The sequence below is a fragment of the Lepisosteus oculatus genome, chromosome 2 (assembly GCF_040954835.1).
Source record: "Lepisosteus oculatus isolate fLepOcu1 chromosome 2, fLepOcu1.hap2, whole genome shotgun sequence".
NCBI classification, from domain to species: Eukaryota; Metazoa; Chordata; class Actinopteri; order Semionotiformes; family Lepisosteidae; genus Lepisosteus; species Lepisosteus oculatus.
In genome coordinates, this window is record NC_090697.1 from 66319509 (window position 1) to 66339612 (window position 20104).

General features: G+C 45.3%; 2 protein-coding genes across 2 annotated transcripts; both read right to left on the bottom strand.

The window, feature by feature from the left end:
* Positions 1-3560: 3560 nt before the first annotated feature.
* Positions 3561-9471, bottom strand: LOC102688630 (zinc-binding protein A33-like). Its single transcript, XM_069185999.1, has 5 exons — positions 9043-9471; positions 8254-8349; positions 7354-7587; positions 4994-5333; positions 3561-4451 (listed from the first exon to the last, which is right to left on the bottom strand). Exons 1-5 carry the CDS (start codon positions 9469-9471, stop codon positions 3907-3909), a joined length of 1644 nt encoding a protein of 547 aa, XP_069042100.1. The 3' UTR covers positions 3561-3906.
* Positions 9472-10928: 1457 nt separating this feature from the next.
* On the bottom strand, positions 10929-20042 carry LOC102688424 (zinc-binding protein A33-like). Its single transcript, XM_015343197.2, has 6 exons — positions 16581-20042; positions 15883-15978; positions 14563-14796; positions 13369-13391; positions 12312-12427; positions 10929-11686 (listed from the first exon to the last, which is right to left on the bottom strand). The coding sequence occupies exons 1-6, from the start codon at positions 17004-17006 to the stop codon at positions 11145-11147; spliced, it is 1437 nt and encodes a 478-aa protein (XP_015198683.2). The 5' UTR covers positions 17007-20042; the 3' UTR covers positions 10929-11144.
* Positions 20043-20104: the final 62 nt, after the last annotated feature.

A 20104-nucleotide genomic window follows, 5' to 3' on the forward strand; every position in this document is an offset into this window, starting at 1 on the left:
AGCATTCTAATCCTGAGCACAGCCTGAACCACACTCTTAACACTAGTTATTTGCAGAGGGTGCTAATTTAATTTATATCTCATTATGATATAAGGGTTATAATATAAGTCTAAAAGGGGTGATTGTGTAAGCCCTTTAAATAAAGTATGGCTATACCTATTGTGTCCTTCGATATAAACATGAAGCAAGAAAACAAAAACATTTCCTGCTCTGTAGACATTAAGCAACATACAGAAAGGGGACATGCACTAAAAGCTCCAAAACTAATTTCATGAGACTGAGAGAGAAACATAACTAGAAAACTTTTTTTTAAACACATACACAGAAAAGCATCATTTGTCAAGTTTCAGATATTGTTTTCCTTGTTAGTGTTACCGTTGAGTTCTTTTGCAGTATGTCTATTTCTCCCCCAAAGCTGCATGAGCTAAAAGGACTTACAGTGAAAGTCTAGACATTAATTAAAATAATTCACTTATTAATGTCTTTCTTACTTAAAAACTGCAGTGTTATAACTTAACACTAGGTCTAATGGACCAGATCTTTTTAATTGTGTTGCTTTTTAGGCACTTGTTAGTTCATGAACTAAAGGCCCCTGAATAGTTGAATGAAAATGACAATTACCCAATTCTGCCTGCAATTTATTAGAGGACAAGATTAGGAGAGGAAAATGCAGATGATCAATACAAGCAAAAGTTTAAAAGTACAGTTACATTGAGGAGGACATTCAGACTACCTAGAGTTTCTCCCCTTTTGATGAAAGAACTCAGAATATCGGATTCAGCATCATGGCTCGTAAGCTTATACTCCTACAACACTTTGTGTAAAGAAATCCCTACCATTCTTGGTTTTAATAAGATTTCCAATAGTTTCCACTTATGTCCACTGGGTTGCGTCATTGTTGGCTCTCAAGCCTGACTGAGGGAGAGAATTGGTTAATACCCGTTAGGAATCCCAGATGGAGAGATATGTGGATCCGGTGCAGACGCAGATGCGGGTAGTTGACAAGGCAGGCGAACAATCCAATACAATAGGCGAGTTCGTGGTCTAAAGGAACAGGGTGTTTCAGAATCCAGGAAGTACGATAGAAGCAAACAACCCGAAGCAAGAGGCGAGGTTGTGGTCAAAAGGAGTAAGGTAAGGAATAATCCGGGGAGAACACGGGAGGCTAGGTCCAAAGCCGATAAGGCAGAAGGAGAGTCCAGAGTCCAGAGTCCAGAGTCCAGAGTCCAGAGTCCAGAGTCCAGAGTCCAGAGTCCAGAGTCCAACGAAGTACGGAAAACCACCAGGTAGAGTGCTCAACGAGTAGATTCAATACCGAGCAGCAGGAAGCGGGTTAGGATGTGATAAATAGCGCGGCGTGCCGCACGGTAGAGCGCGTGCAGGTGGGTTAACACGTGCGCCGGCGCTTGTTGTTATTAACCCGCTGCTGGTGCTGATTAGATCGCGTATGGGTTGATCTCCGCTGGCTGGTGGTCGTGACAATACCTTTGAGGATCCTAAATACTTGTCAGTATAGGACATTTATTTAAAGCCAAGAAAATAGCTGTTTGCTCTTCCTGGACTGATTCTAGTGCCGCAATATAATTTTTATGACATGGTGACCAAAAAATCTAAATGAGGACCTGCTAGCGCATGGCACTTTTTTAACATCAGTGGATTTATATTCCACAATTTTAACTCCATATCCCAGCGTTGCTGGTTTTTTACTGCTTCGCCGTATTGTGTAGAAAAAGAAAGATTGTAAACATGGACATTAAGTGTTTGCAGAAGTAGGGTGTTTAAGTGTTTTACATCTTATGTGTATTATTATGTTTTCTGTGCTACCTGTGTAACACTCAGAACTTGTATTTTGTCTCAATCTTTCTCAACATCCCTACAATTTTTGCTAATCATCCTTTTTTGGTTGACCAGTTACGAAATACTACAAGAGTCCTTCTATGAATTAGGAGGAGCAACGGTCTTCCTCATGCAGATCCCCGCAGTGTTCTCCGTGTCACATCACTGTCTTAAACGTTTTAAAGATGTTTGCGACCACATCCAAAGCCACAGTATCCCATCTGGTCAGATTTCTGCGCTTGCAATAATCTGATAACTGACTGAAAGCTATTTTGCAAGGCAACAGATACCGCTGAAAGCCGTTTACACAATAAATGCTCTGTGTGGCAGCAGCGAAGTCCAGACCAGCAGGCAGTGGTGTGTAATACGCGACCCCTGCTGGTGAGAAAAGGCTATTGCACGATCTCATTTTGACCGCAGTTCCTCAAGGAGAAGCTGAATGATCGTGTCTGCCTGTGTAGCACCAGCTAGGATGATAAATTTGCAACAGAACCTTCCAGCAAAGCAGAGGAGGTCCGAAGCACGTTTTCTACTTTTCTCAAACTTCCCCCATTTTCCACTGACACGTTTATAAACATACAATATGAATAATTCTGGAGGATAGTGTAAACTAAATTTCTTGGCTTGGCTTCCTTAAAACTATTTACATTATTATGCTAACAGCTGAATTGTAGTTCTAAAAAATATATTCAGCTAAGGATCTTCAATGGTACTAAGCTGGAGAGTGACAATGAATCTTTTCCATTGCTATTGCTAGAAACACAAGTATTTGTGTTTTGTGCTTGTTATGGGGAACAACGGCAGTACTACATAGGAAGCTTCTTCAGTTTCCTCCACGTCATTGCGACGCAGTCAGTGTGCCCCGACCTCCGCCTGGTAAATCAGAAACGATGCTTGTGAATGAAACTCAACTGATCCTGACCTGCTGTATGGCGTTTGCATGCTCCATTGTGTTGACATGGGTTTTCCCAGCGTGCTCCGGGTTCCTCGACCTCCCAGATGCGTGTCAGCTTAGTTAATTCCCGTCCCCGCGTGCGTGTACGCGTGCGCCTTGTAATGACGGGTGCCCCATCCAAAATGTATCCCACCTTGCACCCTGTTTTTTCCTGGATAGCCTCCAGGCTGTCAGATTCCTTGCCAGGAAGAAGTGGATTTCTCATAATGGCTAGATCACAGCCCAACACTAGGAGACACCCGTCATTTTTGGAGTTGGAGGTGTACTTTAGCGTAGACTTTAAAATCCTCATGCTCACCTACAAGGCTTTACATGGCTTGGCACCTCAATACCTGTCTGAACTTTTATCGCCCTACTCCCCACCTCGCAACCTCCGCTCTTCAAATTCTGCCCTCCTTACTGTCCCCCAAGCCCCTCTACATTGTATGGGCGACAGGGCCTTCTCCTGCTATGCCCCCAGGCTCTGGAACTCTTTGCCCAAGGATATTAGAGAGTCACCTTCTCTTAACTCCTTCAAATCCAGACTCAAAACCTTCTTCTTCAGAAAAGCCTTTACTTTCCATTCCATTCTTCACCCCTCTGCTCTTCTTAAAACCATCTTCCACGGTCTCCTCTATTGTTATTGTTGTATTGTTGTAATTATAATTGTGTCCTATCTTGTGAAATTTTCTTATTTATTGTTGTAGTCTTCTTATTTATTGTTATTGTCATCCTGTAAAGCGCTTTGAGAAGCCACCTTTAAAGGCGCTATATAAAATAAAGTTTATTATTATTATTATTATTATTATTATTACTTTGAAACTAAGAGCATGAAGACAACTATGCCAGTGTTTTAGCTCATTGTGTTATAATGGCTCCTGGACACATCTGGGTGGAGTCACCGGCCAGCTGTGATCAGATCGCGGGGGAGCCGGAGCTTTTCCCGGCAAGCAACGAGCGCAAGATGGGGTTAAGCGCAGTGCTGAAAACTGTTTCTAATATAACATCTAATTAATGGTATAATACCTGCACTGCAGGACTTGAATCGTGTCTCACACAGGCTGTAAAACAAGCCTAATGCGAGGGGAAAAAACAGCATCTGAAACACAGTCCTCACACACACATGTCTGAGGCTTCTAAACCTGGGGTGTCACAATCCTCAAGGCTTTTCGGTTTTTAGGCCCGCGACGATGACCCGGGTTAAAAATGGGGTAGATCTTTTCCTCGAAGATATCGATAAATGTGTAGATGACGGTCATATCCTCGGCGTTGTGAAAAACAACCCTCCCGCCGCCGTAATCCACGTACACGCCGATCTTCCGCGGTTTGGAGTTGAGGCGCAGGGTGACGGTGCCGAAATCGTGAGCCGTGTAGCTGCCGCCGCGGTCGAGCGCGATGATCCACACTTTGTCTGCCGGGCGGGCTTGGTAACACAGTTTCCTCTCCACGGACGCGGCGGCCACACCCAGCTCCCACTCTGACTTGTTGCCCACCCACACCTCCCAGTAGTGGCGCCCGGAGGTGAAGCCCCGCGATCCCAGCACATTCAGGTAGGTGTCGAACCGTTCCGGCTTGGGCGCTAAAGCCCTTCTCGTCCCGCCCGTCTTCGCCGTGGTGTTCCCGTTGGATAGGATGAGGTGCGGATTGGCAGTGTCGGGATCAAAGGTCACGGGGAGCGGAGCTGGGAAGGAAGCAGTCGCCGTCAGTGCCGACATCGTGGCATAAAATGTGAAATGGGTTCAGTGTCTCATGAGCGGTTGTATCTGCTGATTCTAATTAGGAGCAGGGCTTTTCATCTCTGGTTACAGGTAACTGGATTTCTTCTTGGGGGCAGAAAGCAATCGATTCAAGAGGCGACAGAGTAATTGAGCTCAACTGAAAGGAAAACAGGAAAACACTGGGATCCTAAATCCTTGGATTGAAAAGCCCTATTTCACAGCATGAAGTTCTTGCAATGCACTCTACATCTGAACTTGAGCACAACAGATAACATAATGTTTAATTGTTGGTGGGACTGAGCTGAACAAAGTGGATGTTCTTTCGTAGTCCGATCTGAGCAGTGGGTTCGTGGTTAAGTGGTAAAGTCAAGGTATGTTCATTGCAAACCCCCAAGCTTCTGCTCAGGGACTGAGAAAAAGAAGGAAGAAAAAAGACAAGAAAAAAAAGAGGAAAAGAGAAGAGATACAGTTCCTACACAAACACAGACCCAGGACAGTTGTATACCTGGTGTAAGGATGTCTTTCATCTTCTTCCAGACAGCATACTGCAGTGGCCCCACGTACTCCTCAGACGAAAGGCTGATGTATTCGTCTGCTGGTTTCTGGAAGGTCAGGTCCTTCCTGTGGGAGGAAGGAACAAGCAATACAGAGATCATCCCACTCCCTTTCCCTATACATTTCCTGCAGTAGGCTGCTGCCGTAGGTATTGAGCACCGCCAACATACGCCACTACTCCCCTCCCTCTTCAAGGCTGAACGTGAGCGCGCAAGGAAGGGGGAAGCATTTCGGCGTTGCACAAGCCTCAGTGCAGCTTTGTTCCAAGAGGCTGGAAGACAAAAATAGCTCTTGGACAATAATACGGATAAGATCACAACAGTGGTACAGAGGACTGTAGAATGTAATGCAGTATTAAGAATCACGATCAAGATGTTGTAGGACATGAATTTCAAGAAAGACCACTCACCTACTCAAGAAATCTTTCAAATCCTACAAAGAAAAAAGAAAAATAAATACGAAATATTTGGACAGATAGATGCACTGCGGTGGTTCAGGGAAGCTAAAAAGTGATAGCTATCATTTCCACCCGTAACAAAAGAATACGTAGTGTGTTTTACAGGTTTCATCACTCTTCTGAAACAATGTGAAAGAAACTCTTTCATCAAAGTCACACCTTTGCATTTTCTATTACACAACTTATTGTGTTATTTTATAAGAAACTTTATTTTTCTTTAAAAAATCGGAACCAAATACAGCTGCACTGGGTCTTCACTCATTAAGAAAGATCATTTATCTTTTATAGTGAATTAAATTCTTCATTTGATAATACTGTATTGTTTCTTGCTGCATTGACTCCACCAGCTCCTGTAAACAGGTCTAAAACAGGTTTAAAAAGAGTATTTGTAAGTTCAGTGCTCATAAATACTCAAAAGATTCTCAGCTTGATTATATTTTTACATGTCGATATCCACCCATTTTCTAACCTCCTTATCCAATACAGGGTCATGCCTATAGCAGTGTGGTACACCCTGGATGAGACGCCAGTCTATCGCAGGGCACACATACAGAGACCAGGGCCAAATTGCCCAGAAGCTAATCAACCTGTATGTTTCATGACAGTGGGAGAAAACCTGAGCACCTGGATGAAACTCACACAAACACAGGGAGAACAGACGAACTCCACACAGGTGTCACCCCGGCAATTGAACCCAGGATCCCAGCACTGGGAGGCAGCAATGCTGACCACAAGTATCCAATAGATAATATGCGAATAAAATAATACAAATATAAAAAATAATGTCTAATTCTTTGGTATTGTAACCCCCAGATATTTGTTACTTCAGAGCATGTTTAGCAGTGATCGGAGTGCGTTGGGATATGTCGGGGGGATATTGAACGGAAAACACTGAAAAAAAGGCAAGTGTTTCTAAAACTGAGAACAGGAGGCACTTCCTACACAAAGGGTTGTGGGGGTATGGAACAAGCTACCCAGTCACATGTTTCAGGCTGATACCCTGGCTTCCTTCACTAAAAGGTGTCTTTACGTCACAGGTGCTCAGTGTGATCCTGCAGTGCTCCAGGAAGATGCTGCTTCCACTATAACGAGTGAGTTTCACACACCTCAATACCACAATGTTACACCAAGTGTACTGGCAACGCTGTCAAAGTCCAAACCCCTGCTGCTTTCAAGAAATGGCTGGATGATATTGCTTACACTTATATAGTGTTTTTCTGGACACTCCACTCAGAGCGCTTTAAAGGTAATGGGCAATCCCCACCACCAATGTGCAGCCCCACCTGGATGATGCGACGGCAGCCATAGTGCGCCAGAACGCTCACCACATGTCAGCTATCAGTGGGGAGGAGAACAGAGTGATGAAGCCAGTTCAGAGATGGAGTATTATTAGGAGGCCTTGATTGGTAAAGGCCAGGAGGAAATTTTGCCAGGACGCCAGGGTTACACCTCTATTCTTTTTGAGAAACACCCTGGGATTTTTAATGACCACAGAGAGTCAGGACCTCGGTTTTATGTCCTGTCTGAAGGATGGCACCTTTTTACAGTTTAGTGTCCCCATCACTAAACTAGGGCATTAGGACCCACATAAGACCGCAGGGTGAGCGCCCCCTACTGGATCCACTAACACCACTTCCAGCAGCAACCTTAGCTTTCCCAGGAGCTCACCCATCCAGGTACTGACCAGCCTCACACCTGCTGAGCTTCAGTGGGCTGCCAGCTGTGAGTTGCTACCAAACCAGTCCGACGGACCGAATGCGCTCCTCTCCTTTGCATAAATTCCTATGTACTAAGGCTCCTGTCCGTTTAACACCGGTCGGAAGAGTTCCGGACGGTACAAGCCGGGGTCTGACCTCTATCGCGGCTGGGTCGTCATGCAGGGCCAGTTGGTCTTTCAGGAGCTCCTTGGCTTGCAGCAGCCGGCATTTTTCCGCTTCGCTGCGGGTCCTATTGCGCTCCAACGCTTTCCGTTTCTCCTCTTCGGCGTGCCGAAGTTTAGCTTTCGCCGCCGCCTCCTCTCGGTCTAGGAACCGGTGGAGCTCGGCAAACTCCGCCTCTATCGTCTTCTCTATGGACTCTCTGTCATCCTGCAGTGCAGATATTATACCATGAATTAGATGTTATATTAGAAACAGAGTTTTCAGCACCGCGCTTTACCCCATCTTGCGCTCGTTGCTTGCCGGGATAAGCTCCGGCTCCCCCGCGATCTGATCACAGCTGGCCGGTGACTCCACCCAGATGTGTCCAGAAGCTATTATAACACAATGAGCTAAAACACTGGCATAGTTGTCTTCATGCTCTTAGTTTTAAAGTACACCTCCAACTCCAAAAATGACGGGTGTCTCCTAGTGTTGGGCTGTGATCTAGCCATTATGAGAAATCCTGTAGGCTATCCAGCAAAAAACAGGGTGCAAGGTGGGATACATTTTGGATGGGGCACCCGTCATTACAAGGCGCACGCGTACACGCACGCGGGGACGGGAATTAACTAAGCCGACACTCATCTGGGAGGTCGAGGAAACCGGAGCACGCTGGGAAAACCCATGTCAACACAATGGAGCATGCAAACGCCATACAGCAGGTACCTCAAGCCAAATTTGGACCCAATAATGACGCATCAGTCCTGACCACCTGTACCATCTGCAATAATTGTACAATTAAATTCACAGCCTGATGACTCTGGGGTTTGCAACCGAGGCTTCCCCAAGAGAGACAAGGTAGGAATCTCGTAAAACGAAAGGGTTCAGAATTACCTTCAGAACGGCGCTCATGTCCTCCGCTGTTTGCAGAGACCGCGACGCCTTTTTCACCTCTTTCCGGATTTGCTGTAAGAAGCCTCCCAGTTTCTCCTGTGAGTGAAAGCATCGGGAAAGCAACAGCGGAAATAACAGTCGTTATTTTTTTTTTAATTTGTAAAAAAAAGATTCTCTGTTAACACACCGGTCTGTTTAGGGGAGAGATATCTCACAATGCAAACGCCTGGCTGCCAAGAGTGAGTTTTGAGTCTTCTAATTAAATCTGTCACCATGGGGAAATATTAGGACCTCTTACACAAATCCCAGTTTATTGCCTATCTTCAAAGTTCCACAATTCACGAGGAGTGACAGCAGCCGAAAGCTTGGGAGAAATTAGAATCGTTTATTGTGATGTGGAGATTCGGCGTAACCCGCTTGGCTGAGGGCCAACCTCCCGGCCGTTGGACGGGGAAGATAGGACCTCCATGCGACCAATGGGGTAGCTGCAAAGGTGGAAGAGGGATGCAGAAAACGAACGAGGAAGAGGAGAGGATATATGGTATATATGGAGACCGGTTGGTTACGTCAGGATTAGTGAGAATTGCAGCAGCCGTGTCGAATGAGCGCGGCTGCCTTCATTCTTCCCGAACTTTCATTAAAAAACTCAATTTATATGGACAAACCATTTTCTGTGTTCCATCTCATTATCACGTCAGACGTATCTTTCCTGGAGAGCGCGAAGCAATTTGCTCTGGTAAAAAGCAGGGAGTTGCGCATCTGCCCCCCGTCTCTCAGTGTGTGACTCACTCTGTATTTCCCTAAGACCTCATCCAGCGGGGCCAGGCTGTGGGACTGGTGCAGCTGGGAGCTTCCGCACGCCACGCAGATGGCTTTCCCATCCTCTTGGCAAAAGAGCTTCAGTTTCTGCCCGTGTTCCTCGCAGTACTGCTCCCTTTTTCTTTTCCCAGTCGCTTCCCTCCGATCTCCCATCATCTCCCTCACCGTCTCGGCTACGCTGCCCAAGAGGGGGGCGTCCTGAACGACTTCATCCACGGCTCCTCTGCCGCAGAGCGGGCACCGAGCGCTCTCCCCGGGTCCCTCCCAGCAGCGACCGACACACTCCTGGCAAAAGTGATGTCCGCATTCCCGCAGAACCGGGTTCCTGAACAGGTCTAGGCAGAGCGGACAGGTTAGGTCCTCACGGAGTCTGCTCAGCTCGTCTACGGCCGAATCCATGCTGGACCAGAGGGGATACTGTCGTGCCAGTGGAAGAGCGATCTTTGAGTTTCGGTTTTGTGCTAGGGAGTGGCTGAAAACCATCCACTGAGCTTTTCGAACTGTTTTCGTCTTGTGCCAGCCGTATGACTAACTGTGCGTGCTTTCCGTGTAAGTACACGCCCTTTGAATTTAAGAAGTGCTTGAGAGCCTTCAAATTTGAAGCTACTTAACCTTTTAAAAAATGTTAAATGAACAGTGGGAATATAATATTTGCACGTGTCAAACGTCTGAAATGAATCGTGGAAACAATGCCGCTAACCAAGCACAGACTAAATATGATTTATTTTCCAGTTAAAATATGCAGTTGAAATGTAAAAAACGCAGACTTTAATATATCGCAGATTGCAAGATCTGGAAATCTTGGACACAATCGAGAATTAGAATACGTGTACGTTATGGGAATCGGCAATTTGCTCAAAACCTCTACAGGTGTTTTCTGCTATTATAACGACGTTTACTGTTCTTAATTCACTTTGATCAGGATCTTCGAAACACATCATGGCCACACCTCAAGCTACACCTTAGCAATTGGCACCATCATCACTGGCTTCTGGGTGTCACAGTGGTGCAGTGGTCTACAGTGCTGCCAGGGGCCCAGGGTTCAAATCCAGGGGTGCTGTCTGTGTGGAGTGTATGTTCTCCCTGTGTTTGTGTGGGTGTCCTCTGGATGTTCTGGTTTCCTCCCACAGTCTGAAGACATACTGGTAGATTAATTGGCTTCAGTCAATACTGGCCCTGGTATGAGTTTGTGTGTGCCCTGCGATGGACTGGCATCCCATCCAGGGTGTATCCCGCCTTGTGTTTGTTGCTTTCTGGGATATGGTAGGCATCTCCGCAGCCTTGAATTGGATTAAGTGGTGAGAAAGTGGTGTTATGGATGGATCACTGGTTTCTCTCTGCACAGCCAGAAAGCTAAACGTCTAGTTGTTGCACTGCAAAATAGAGATCTATTAGGCTTAAACATTCACTCAAATCAAATAGCTGGTTTACTGGCTTCTCCGTATCATTATAGAACTGTTTCTACATAAAGAACTAGAAGAGCAGCACAACATAAAATGTCTAAGGCATAAGCACAGCAGTGTGCATTTGCTGTGGATAAATTATGACCATTTGACAGATAAATCCAGTAACCTCACCAATGGCTCAACCAGTAAAGGAGCTCATCTGAGCGTAGACTGAGCACCACGATCGCGGGTTGGAGCCTGTGCTGACTAGTCCACTGTGACTGGGATTCCCCAAGCAGTGGTGAACAACTGGCTGAGCGCCACCTAAACTAGGGTGAGGGACATGCTTCTCCTCCTGTTGGAGCTGAATGTCTGGTTCAGAGCTGCGTTGCCATTGATCTGTTAAGAGATCAGTAGCTTTGAAGGTGGGTCAACCATTAAAGGAATCTTAATTGATCCCAGACCTGGGACTGGTGGTGGAAATGAGCAGAGCAGGTGCTTTATTGACAGAAATCGAGCTGCATTCAGTCATTTATTGTTACATCAAGAATGCCTTGAACAAAATATCCAGGCAGGTTGGTTAAGTTTGTTCTGGAATCTATTATGTTTAATCTTTTAAGAAGTGGTTGGGTGACTTCCTTGCACCATTTGGCAGTCGTCCTAGACTCAGCTGACCAAACGCACATATTAAAATTGAGGGTTGATGATTTTCAGGGGTTTTGTAGTTTCAAGGTGTTCGGTGAAACCAGGATTGAACAGCGGATAGATTGTTTCCTGAAAATGGTTGGAAAATGCGTAGAGCAGGGTCATGCCTTCAGCGTTATAAAAAACAAGCTTCCCCTCGTCGTAGTCTAGGTACACCCCAACCTTGCACAGCCGAGTTTTCACACACAGCTGAACGACTGTTTGGTTACACGCCTCATAGCTCCCGCTGTTCCACCGCAGGGTCCACACTTTCCGGGGAAGGGCCGTCTTATACAACCCCTTTCTGTCCACAGACGCTCCGATGACCCCCAGCTCCCACTGCGTCTTCCCATCCACCCACACCTCCCAGTAGTGCCTCCCAGAGCCGAAGCCCTGGGACCCCAGGACGTCCAGATAGTGTTCACAGCGGGCCGGGTGTGCAGGGACGTCTGTCTTGACGCCAGCACTCCTCACGCTGGTGTTCCCGTCTGACAAAAGCAGGCAGGGATGGGCAGTGTCAGGATCCAACGTCACAGGATGCAATCCTGGGGAAACACCAGGTCGAAGACGGATAGGAAGACCAAAACTGAGGTCAGCATATTCAGTGATATTTAATGTAGGGCTGCAAGGAGGTCAAATTCTAATTTTGCACTTCTGCTGCCACACATCTTTACCAGCTTCCCTCCCTCCACCTCAACTTCACCTTTGCAGCTGCCTCTCTGGTTCATTCCTGCTATGTTTTGACAGCGCTGATCTCCGACCTGCACTGCTATTGCCTCAGCCAGGCTAGTTACCTCTAAAGCATTAAGTATACCCTCCCTTTATATTCATCTCCTTGTTTAGTTCATTAGAATTTCACATTCATCATTTTAAGAGATGACATTATAACCCCAAAACCACTGAATGCAAATATGGCCTGCTGGGATTTGAAAACATTTATGAACGTTGAATCTTTGTTTCAAAGCAGAGGAAGGGCAGACTTTGAAGACTTTCTGTGAGCAATGACAAGAGACTACAGATTCGAGGTGGGCACTGGTCAGAGCTCGTTTTTCAAGGAATCAGATGTGAGTAGTGGCCTACAAATAAGGGAATGTATGGGCCTACAATATATTTTTACACAATAATACAAATTCAGGCCACGAATGGTTAAACAGTGGTGGTGTACTATACCTGGAGAAATCAGTTCTTTCACCCTCATCCACACTTTGTACTGGAGTGGACCCACATGCTCCTCTGCCAATAGACCGAGTGACGAATTTAAAGGCTTCTTGAAAGTCCAGTCATTTCTAGAGACACAAAAAGACACTGACAAGGTTTTACAAGGACGGAGATGGTTTTCTTTCCAATAAGCAGTGCAGTTACTACAAGGCTGAGTGTGAAGAGAACAGGCACATGGTAAGGATGAGCAGTGGGAGTACAAAGGGCCGGCCATGGGCGTACATTTCAATAATGTCTTGACACAGTCAGCACGATACTGATCTTGCCATATGGTATCAAGCCTGGGACTGACCTGGGCTTTGAGCCCTAGAGGACTGAGTAAAACATGTTCCTGGCTCTCCAATTACCTTAGAACTTTTTAAAAAATATTATTAATTTGCTTCTGTTGGATTATACAGATAAAAATTACTATCAGTTACTATCCCTAGTGGCCCAGCCAGAATAGGCTCTCACTCCAAGCGCAGGTGATGCACTTTCGAACAAAAGTCAGGGATTGCCCAGGTGTACAATGGGATCAGGGCTGCCAGGGTGCTGAGCTGGGATTAACTGGTGAGGCTCCTCACCCAACATTGCAGGTTCAATGATGGGCATGCTTTATCCCTGACTAGTCCTGAGCCAAACTGTGCATTATTACTGCTGGACCTGAAGCATTTCAGAACATACAGGAGGCACATCCAGGGACCAAAAGCACTACATTTATATGTTCTGTCTAAGGACAAACATCCATTGCAAACACTATCACTTTAAATACTATAAATGTTTGAAACACTTCTGAATACACCAAAATAAATAAGGCAAACCAGAATGCATTGGAAACATACTGTATGAAGTAACACCTGGATCAGGTGGAAGTATGACTTTCTGAAGATCTGTGGACAGCAGGTGATGTAATATTGAGCAACCATGTCAACAAGCAAGACAGTAACATCTGCAAAATGTAGATAGATCAAACAACTGCACTAAAAGGTTTCACCGGTATAACAGAGGTTCCCAAAACACAACCTCTCACCTGTTCAGAAGGGCTTTAACTTCCTGCAAAGAAACAAATAAATGAAATAAAGTCACTTTTAATTGTACAGTACTCGGTGTTTTAAATGTTTAAATTCATCTTTAATTTAAACACAGTCCTACTGAAATAACTTCAAATCATGCTACAGCCAGGAACAGACATTATTTGTTGTTTGAACAAACTCTCAGTGAGGAGCAAACAGCCGAGTCTGTTTAAATAAGAATGATAAGCATGTGATCAGTACAAGTTAAAAATGACTACAACATAGAAGCAATCACCTACAAAAACTGTTTTTTTTTTTTTAAATTAAAATGTCAGAGACATTGCCAACAGAGGCTTTTCATTATTTTAGTTACGGATTAATCTGTTTAACATCACAATGACAGGAGAATGTTGTGGAAACATTATCTGGAGTCAGGACATTAATGATGAGCCTATAAATAAAATCTAAAATCGAACATCTCTAACAGCAGAACAGGTGTTCTAAGCACTGTGTGTGCCAAATGTAGCAGGGCTGAAACCTCCAACATCACAGTGTTCCATATACAGAAACAACATCCTTCCATCCAGTTCCTAACTGCTACATCCAATTGAGGGATACAGGGGAGCCAGAGCCTATTCCGCCATGCAATGGGCACAAGGTGGGGTACACCATGGACAGGACACCAGTCCATCACGGGGCACACACACAAACACACACACTCCCATTAGGGCTACATTTCCCTGAAGCCAATTACCATTCCAGTGTGTCTTTGGGCTGTGGGAGGAAACCAACGTGCTCATGGGGAGAACATACAAACTCCACACAGACAGCACCCCAAATCTACAACTGAACACAGGACATCAGCGGTTTTGGGCAGCGAGCAAACCACTACACCACCCTGCCACCCTTGAAAAAAACACCCCTGAAACACCAGAGTCAACTAGAACACTTCGACACTGTAAGAAAGTCACTCTTCCTTGTAGTTTAAAATTCATTTTTGATGTGAAAACTGATTGTCCCCTAAAGTGGTGCTAATAATATTAAAATTGGGGCTTATTTAATACTAGTAATATTTTGCACTGTGCATCACCAAGCTGGTGTATGTGTTGTGTGTGATGAAGAAGATGGGTGACACTGTAGTCTACAGGGGTGCACGGAAGAAGCACTGCCGGAATCCCCTCTGGACGATCCTGGCCACAGCACCAGCTGACCTTGACCGCGGCAGGGCTGTCACAGAGAGCGCGTTTCCCCTGCACGTCCCTGGCCGCTTCCTCTAACCGCATCACTTCCTGCTGCGCCTGGACCCGGCTCCTCTCCAGCTCGCTCCGTTTGAGCTCCTCATCCTCCCGAAGACGAGCCCTGAGGGCCTCCTCTTCCTGGTCCAAAAGCCGCCGGATCTGAGCGAACTCCGCGTCCATCTTCTCCCGAATCAGCCGCCGGTCCTCCTGGAAAAAGACCCCGGTCCATTCTCAAGGACCCCAGCCATCCCAGTCACAAACTGCTTTCTCTCCTACCGTCTGGTAAATGGTACCGAACCATTCGGTCCAAGTCCAACAGACTACGGACCAGCTTCCACCTCCAGGCATTAAGACTGCTAAACAGCCAACCTGCAGCTCCTTCAGCAAATCACCCATAAAGGCTACATGGACACACAGTTTTCACTGTGCATACTGCACTACTGGGACATAATATATTGCTTACACCCTGGACACATAGCAGCTCTATTTATATTGAGTTTTCTCAGTTTATTTAATTTAATTTCTATCGCATTATTATCTATTATTATGTAACCTTATTTCGTAACCTAATTTTGTGGTTTTTAATCCCCTCCACCCCCTAGCGAGCTCGTAGAAAAGACATTTCATTGCCAGCAACTGCTGCTGCATACTGTATTGTTGTGCATTTGATAAACTTTGATTGATTGCTTGATTGAAAGAAGGAATACCCTCCTATTCCATCCTGCTTTAGCAAAACTCCACATTCTTCAGAGTTCAGTTAATTTGTCAAAGCAGAAGTGCAATAGTGCAATGAACTGCTTACTTACATGTATGCCCTGATACAAAGAGATGAAGGAAACACCAACTTAAACACAGGCCAACAGCAGCAACTACAGGAAAGTTAAATAACACTCAAATGAAATTCAGCACAAGCAGTGTACAAAAATTCATCAGTACATAAAACAAAGATGCAAAATTGCAAGAATGCATCAGAGAGTCAATGGTAGAGGTAGAATTTAATCATCTGAAAGCTTGTGGGAACAAGCCCACTTTCTCACAATGTTCACAACAACCCTTTGACTTCCTGAAGGAATCCCTCAACCAGAGAATAAGATGCCTAGAGACAATAAGCACTGTGCTGCTGGTGCTGTAGTCCAGCTGTTTGAACAGCTCGGCGGACTAGCCCCCTGTATGTTTGTGAACACACGTCAGACTCAAACGGGAAGAGGCAAGGAATGAGACTGGGGGGAGAAAAGGAGCTCTTGTAGAGAGAAACCCAGGAACTGGAAGAGAAGTGTAAAAACTCGCAGTTACCTGAAGGGAGGCTATCCTCTGCTCTATGTCACACTGGCACTGAACAGCCTCCTTCAGTTCTGTCTGGAGCAGCTGCCAGAGAGCCTGGGCCTTTTCCTGCAGAGGCAGTGGGATGAAATTCAGGACCAACTGCTTTTTGTGCCAAAGGTTAATTACATTAAGTAAATACATACAGTATGGTGATTATATTTACATTCTGTATTCTAGTTTGACACAGGACTGAGTGGTATGCTACGAATGGGTAGAAATAGCTACAGTATGATCAATAATCATCATGTATCCAATATCCACTTTTAGGCTATGATCGCAGACTAGGCATGCGCAATGCCTTACTGTAGTAAATCTGGGCCAGTTGAGCACAGCAGGTAGAAGTAATAAAATAATAATCATTGGTGCACTGTGGTTTATTAAAACATTTTAAACCCTTGATTTATCTCTCTGCTCAGGCCTTTGAAGAACTTCATTAAGGCCCCCCATGAGTGCTACCTCTGACCCCGTCAAACCATTACACCGCCTAAACCGGCGATTGGCATGCAAACACAAGCGCCGCGCTTCACACAAAAACCGGCTGGTGAGTAGCTTGAAGAAGTCATTCATTAGGACAGAAATGGCTAAAACAGTGTCCAAGTACATATTTGAATTAGTCCAAGTTTGGGCGTGTGCTGGGGAGGGGGGTCAACAGCTCTAGGGTGCCTTACCGTGTACTGCCGCAGGGCACCGTCCAGCGCGGTCTTGGCGTGAGACCGGTGGCGCTGGGAACAGGCGCAGACGAAACAGATCGCCTCTCCATCCTCCTGGCAGAAGAGCTCCAGCCTCTCATCGTGCAGCGCGCAGTAGCTCTCCCTCTTTCTCTTCGCCGCCGCGTCTCTCTTCGCCGCCAGCTCTCTCACTCTTCCGACGATACTGCCCAGCAGCGGGGCATCCTGGGCAACTTTATGCGCCGCGGTCCTCCCGCAGAGCGGGCACCGAGCGCTCTCCTCGGGTCCCTCCCAGCGGCTACGGATACACTCCCTGCAGAAGTGGTGTCCGCATTCCAGCAGGACCGGGGCCTTGAGCAGGTCAGAACAGACCGGACAGCTCAGATCCCTGCGGAGTTTCTCCATCTGGTCTTCCGAACAATCCATCCCGCCCAGCTGGGTCGGCGTTAATCTCAGAGCCGCCGCAGCGAAAGCGCAAAAAAAAATGATTTAAGTTTCGGTTCTTGGTGTATTGGGAGTGTCTACAAATCATCCTCTGCGCCTCCCTCTGAAGTTTTCAGCGTATCCGAGATGCCAATCGTGTCTCTAATAATTGCGCAGGTTTGCTATTGCGTCTACACAGCATTCAGATGAATGTTTTGCTGATTTTTCTGCTATTTTACTTTTCTTAAGGTTTCCTTCTTTGACCTCGGGGGCTTGTTTCTGCTGAGCGCTAAAATGCTTGAAAATGACGCGGGAGAAGATTTTATGTCAGGAACAGTATTTCTACAGTATGCATCTCGCCCGATACAATGTTCCTAAGGTTTAAATCTGACAAGTGGTTTTGCTCTTTGTCCCCCCTGCATTTGGCTGTCGTGAGAAACATGCTTTTAAAATGTTGCTTAACCACTGTCAAGGCTTTGACTGCTGCATAAGGATCTCATTAGTGAGAGAGGTGACTGGGCACAGGTGAATTAATGATTTAACTCACCGCTGATGAAAATCAAAAGCATTCCCCCAACACAGCTCTGTGAGACCTCGGTGTTTCCACTGAGCTGAGTTAGGTTAGTGTCCACAGGAAGAGGGTCAGACGCTTGGCACAAGTGTCATCATGCTAGGACTATATAAAAAGACCACAATGAGGTCACACTGTGCCCTATTTTAGGCCAGGAAGCTACACAGTGCCTTTGGGTATCATATTCTTCTTGTACTTATCAGCAAGGACGAACCTCAACACACATTCAGCTCTGTGCTCAGAAGCAACCAGAAGTCTGAATACTAACAAATAAATAATAACTGAAGTGCTGGTTTTCTGTGGTTCTGTTTCTGCTTGAGCTCCTCTGAAACTGATACATGTGCTGGCTCTTCAGACAGAGCTGGTCCCTTTATTTCAATGGCAACTATGGTCTTCAGTACAGATCAATATTGGCACTGGTGCAGAACATCCAGAATATGGAGCTATCAGCCATAGTAATGGCCATCTGTGCAGCTCAGCCCTTCCTGTCAGTCCAGAGTAGTGATGGGTTTCTTCTGGTGTCTCATTAGTTAAGCATTTCATTTATGGTCTCAAAGGCACACGCTACAAGCCTTGCATTAAGTCCCATTCCTCCATTATATAATATTATTATTTTCAAAATACTTTTTACAAACTGTGACAGTTCTTTCTGATTTCATTGTTGCAAACTGATGGATGGGACTGTTGAAGCTTTCAAGAGAAATTGTTGCTTAGGAAGTCTGAGTTCCTCCAGCAGGTGTTCTGCTCTGCTGCCAGTAGGGGGCAGCAGTGACTGTTGACTTCTAGTAACAGTGAAGCAAGACCACCTGAGTGTGTGTGCTGAGGAATCTCTGAAGGCCAGTACAGTGTGTTACACTCGTGATTTGGTTCACAACAGATCTCTAGTGCCCTGCTACTGAAACATGCTTACTCTTTCCTTGGGATTGATTGCTTTGTCCTTGGGCCCACAACACTGGGAGACTGGTTAAGACAAGGCAGGCTCTGAAACTCCATTTTTCCTGAAATGATTTTGAAAGCAATTCAATTTAGAAAGCATAGCAATACGTTGAAGGCAAGCAGGTCAAACAATGATGACTAAAGAGCAGATCCAGTGAATGCTTGGAGGATCTAAGGACAGAAAGGGTCTGTGCGAGTCTGGAACCGTGGTGGAACGGAAAGCACAATCAACAGTAACTCTGAATCACGGAAAACTTTCACAAGCAAAAATGAATTGAACTGAGTTTTTGAAAAAGCATTTTTATACAGAGGAAGTGCATTAAGGTTGTAACTATTGTATTGAAGTGAATTATTATTATAAAAAAGTGGCATGTCATTAATTAAGAAGTGACACCAATAAAGGTGTAAGAGCATGCAGGAAGGTGATTTGTTTTCTTTTTAGTGCAAATTTAAAACCTAAAGGCCTTGCAGGTTTATGAGACCAGATGACAGCCCAGCTGTGTGAAATGCAGCCGACACATATAATTACAGAGGACGAGGCAGAGGTTAATTCTGCACTGAGATGTAAAAAGAAAAACATACTGGCCTTTGAATATGGAGCTTTCCTCAAATGTACCTAACACCCTGACCTCCACTATAATTACAATACAGTGAACTGTTTCACGGTCATACCAAACCAGTATAAGAGCCAGAATATCATAGTTCTGCAGCAGGAGATCATTAGATTTCTCCAATGAGAAAATACATCAGCAGGTGGGACACAGCATGCAGTTAGTTTAGGTAGGACAGGGCATTGAAGAAGGAGTTATCTTTTAATGGTTGCTACCTTTATGTAATATAAATCTTTTGTATTTCAACATGTTACGCTGCTTTGAGGAAAGCCACCTGCTTCTCTGAAGTCTGGCTTTTTGAGGACCAACTCTCAAGATTCATTCACTGATTCAGGAAAATGTACTTCCTTTTCCTAAACATCCTGACCTTACAAGACGACATCTTCACCACTACAACTTCACACGTTGTTAAGGGATGTTTTAGACCCTGAATCTAGTGAAGAATCCAGACAGCCCTGGGATTGGAAGAGCATGTGTTAAATGGTTAAATGGATTCAACTACGGGTAAGGAAGTGATAGCGATAGTAGTGATTGATGAGCTGAGCTGGGCTAGAGTGTAATTTGACAAGCTGCCCAGTGGGTGTCCCTCTTTGCCGAACACTGCAGCCTGATTGAAATTATTGGACACTTTTTAAAACTTCGGGAAGTCTCAACCACTTAATTTAACTTCCCAGTAACTCCCTTCTCCCCACTGTTAGCTCTATATTGATATAATAGATTACATCCAGCTTTAGCCAACCAGGTAGAATATATACTGCACTCTATTTACAAATCCTTTTTCTTATTTGTTTTTTGGCTGATGCCTGTGTCAATACAGACGTACAGAAGTGGGTAGAAGCAGACAATACTGCATACAAGGAATACAATTTGGATCACCACATATGCCGTCCATACAAGTCTCTTCTCTATGCACTACAATGACTTTAAATTGCCAGGTGTGTTTTAGGAATTCAAATCCACATCAGATCTTTCCTGTGCTTGGC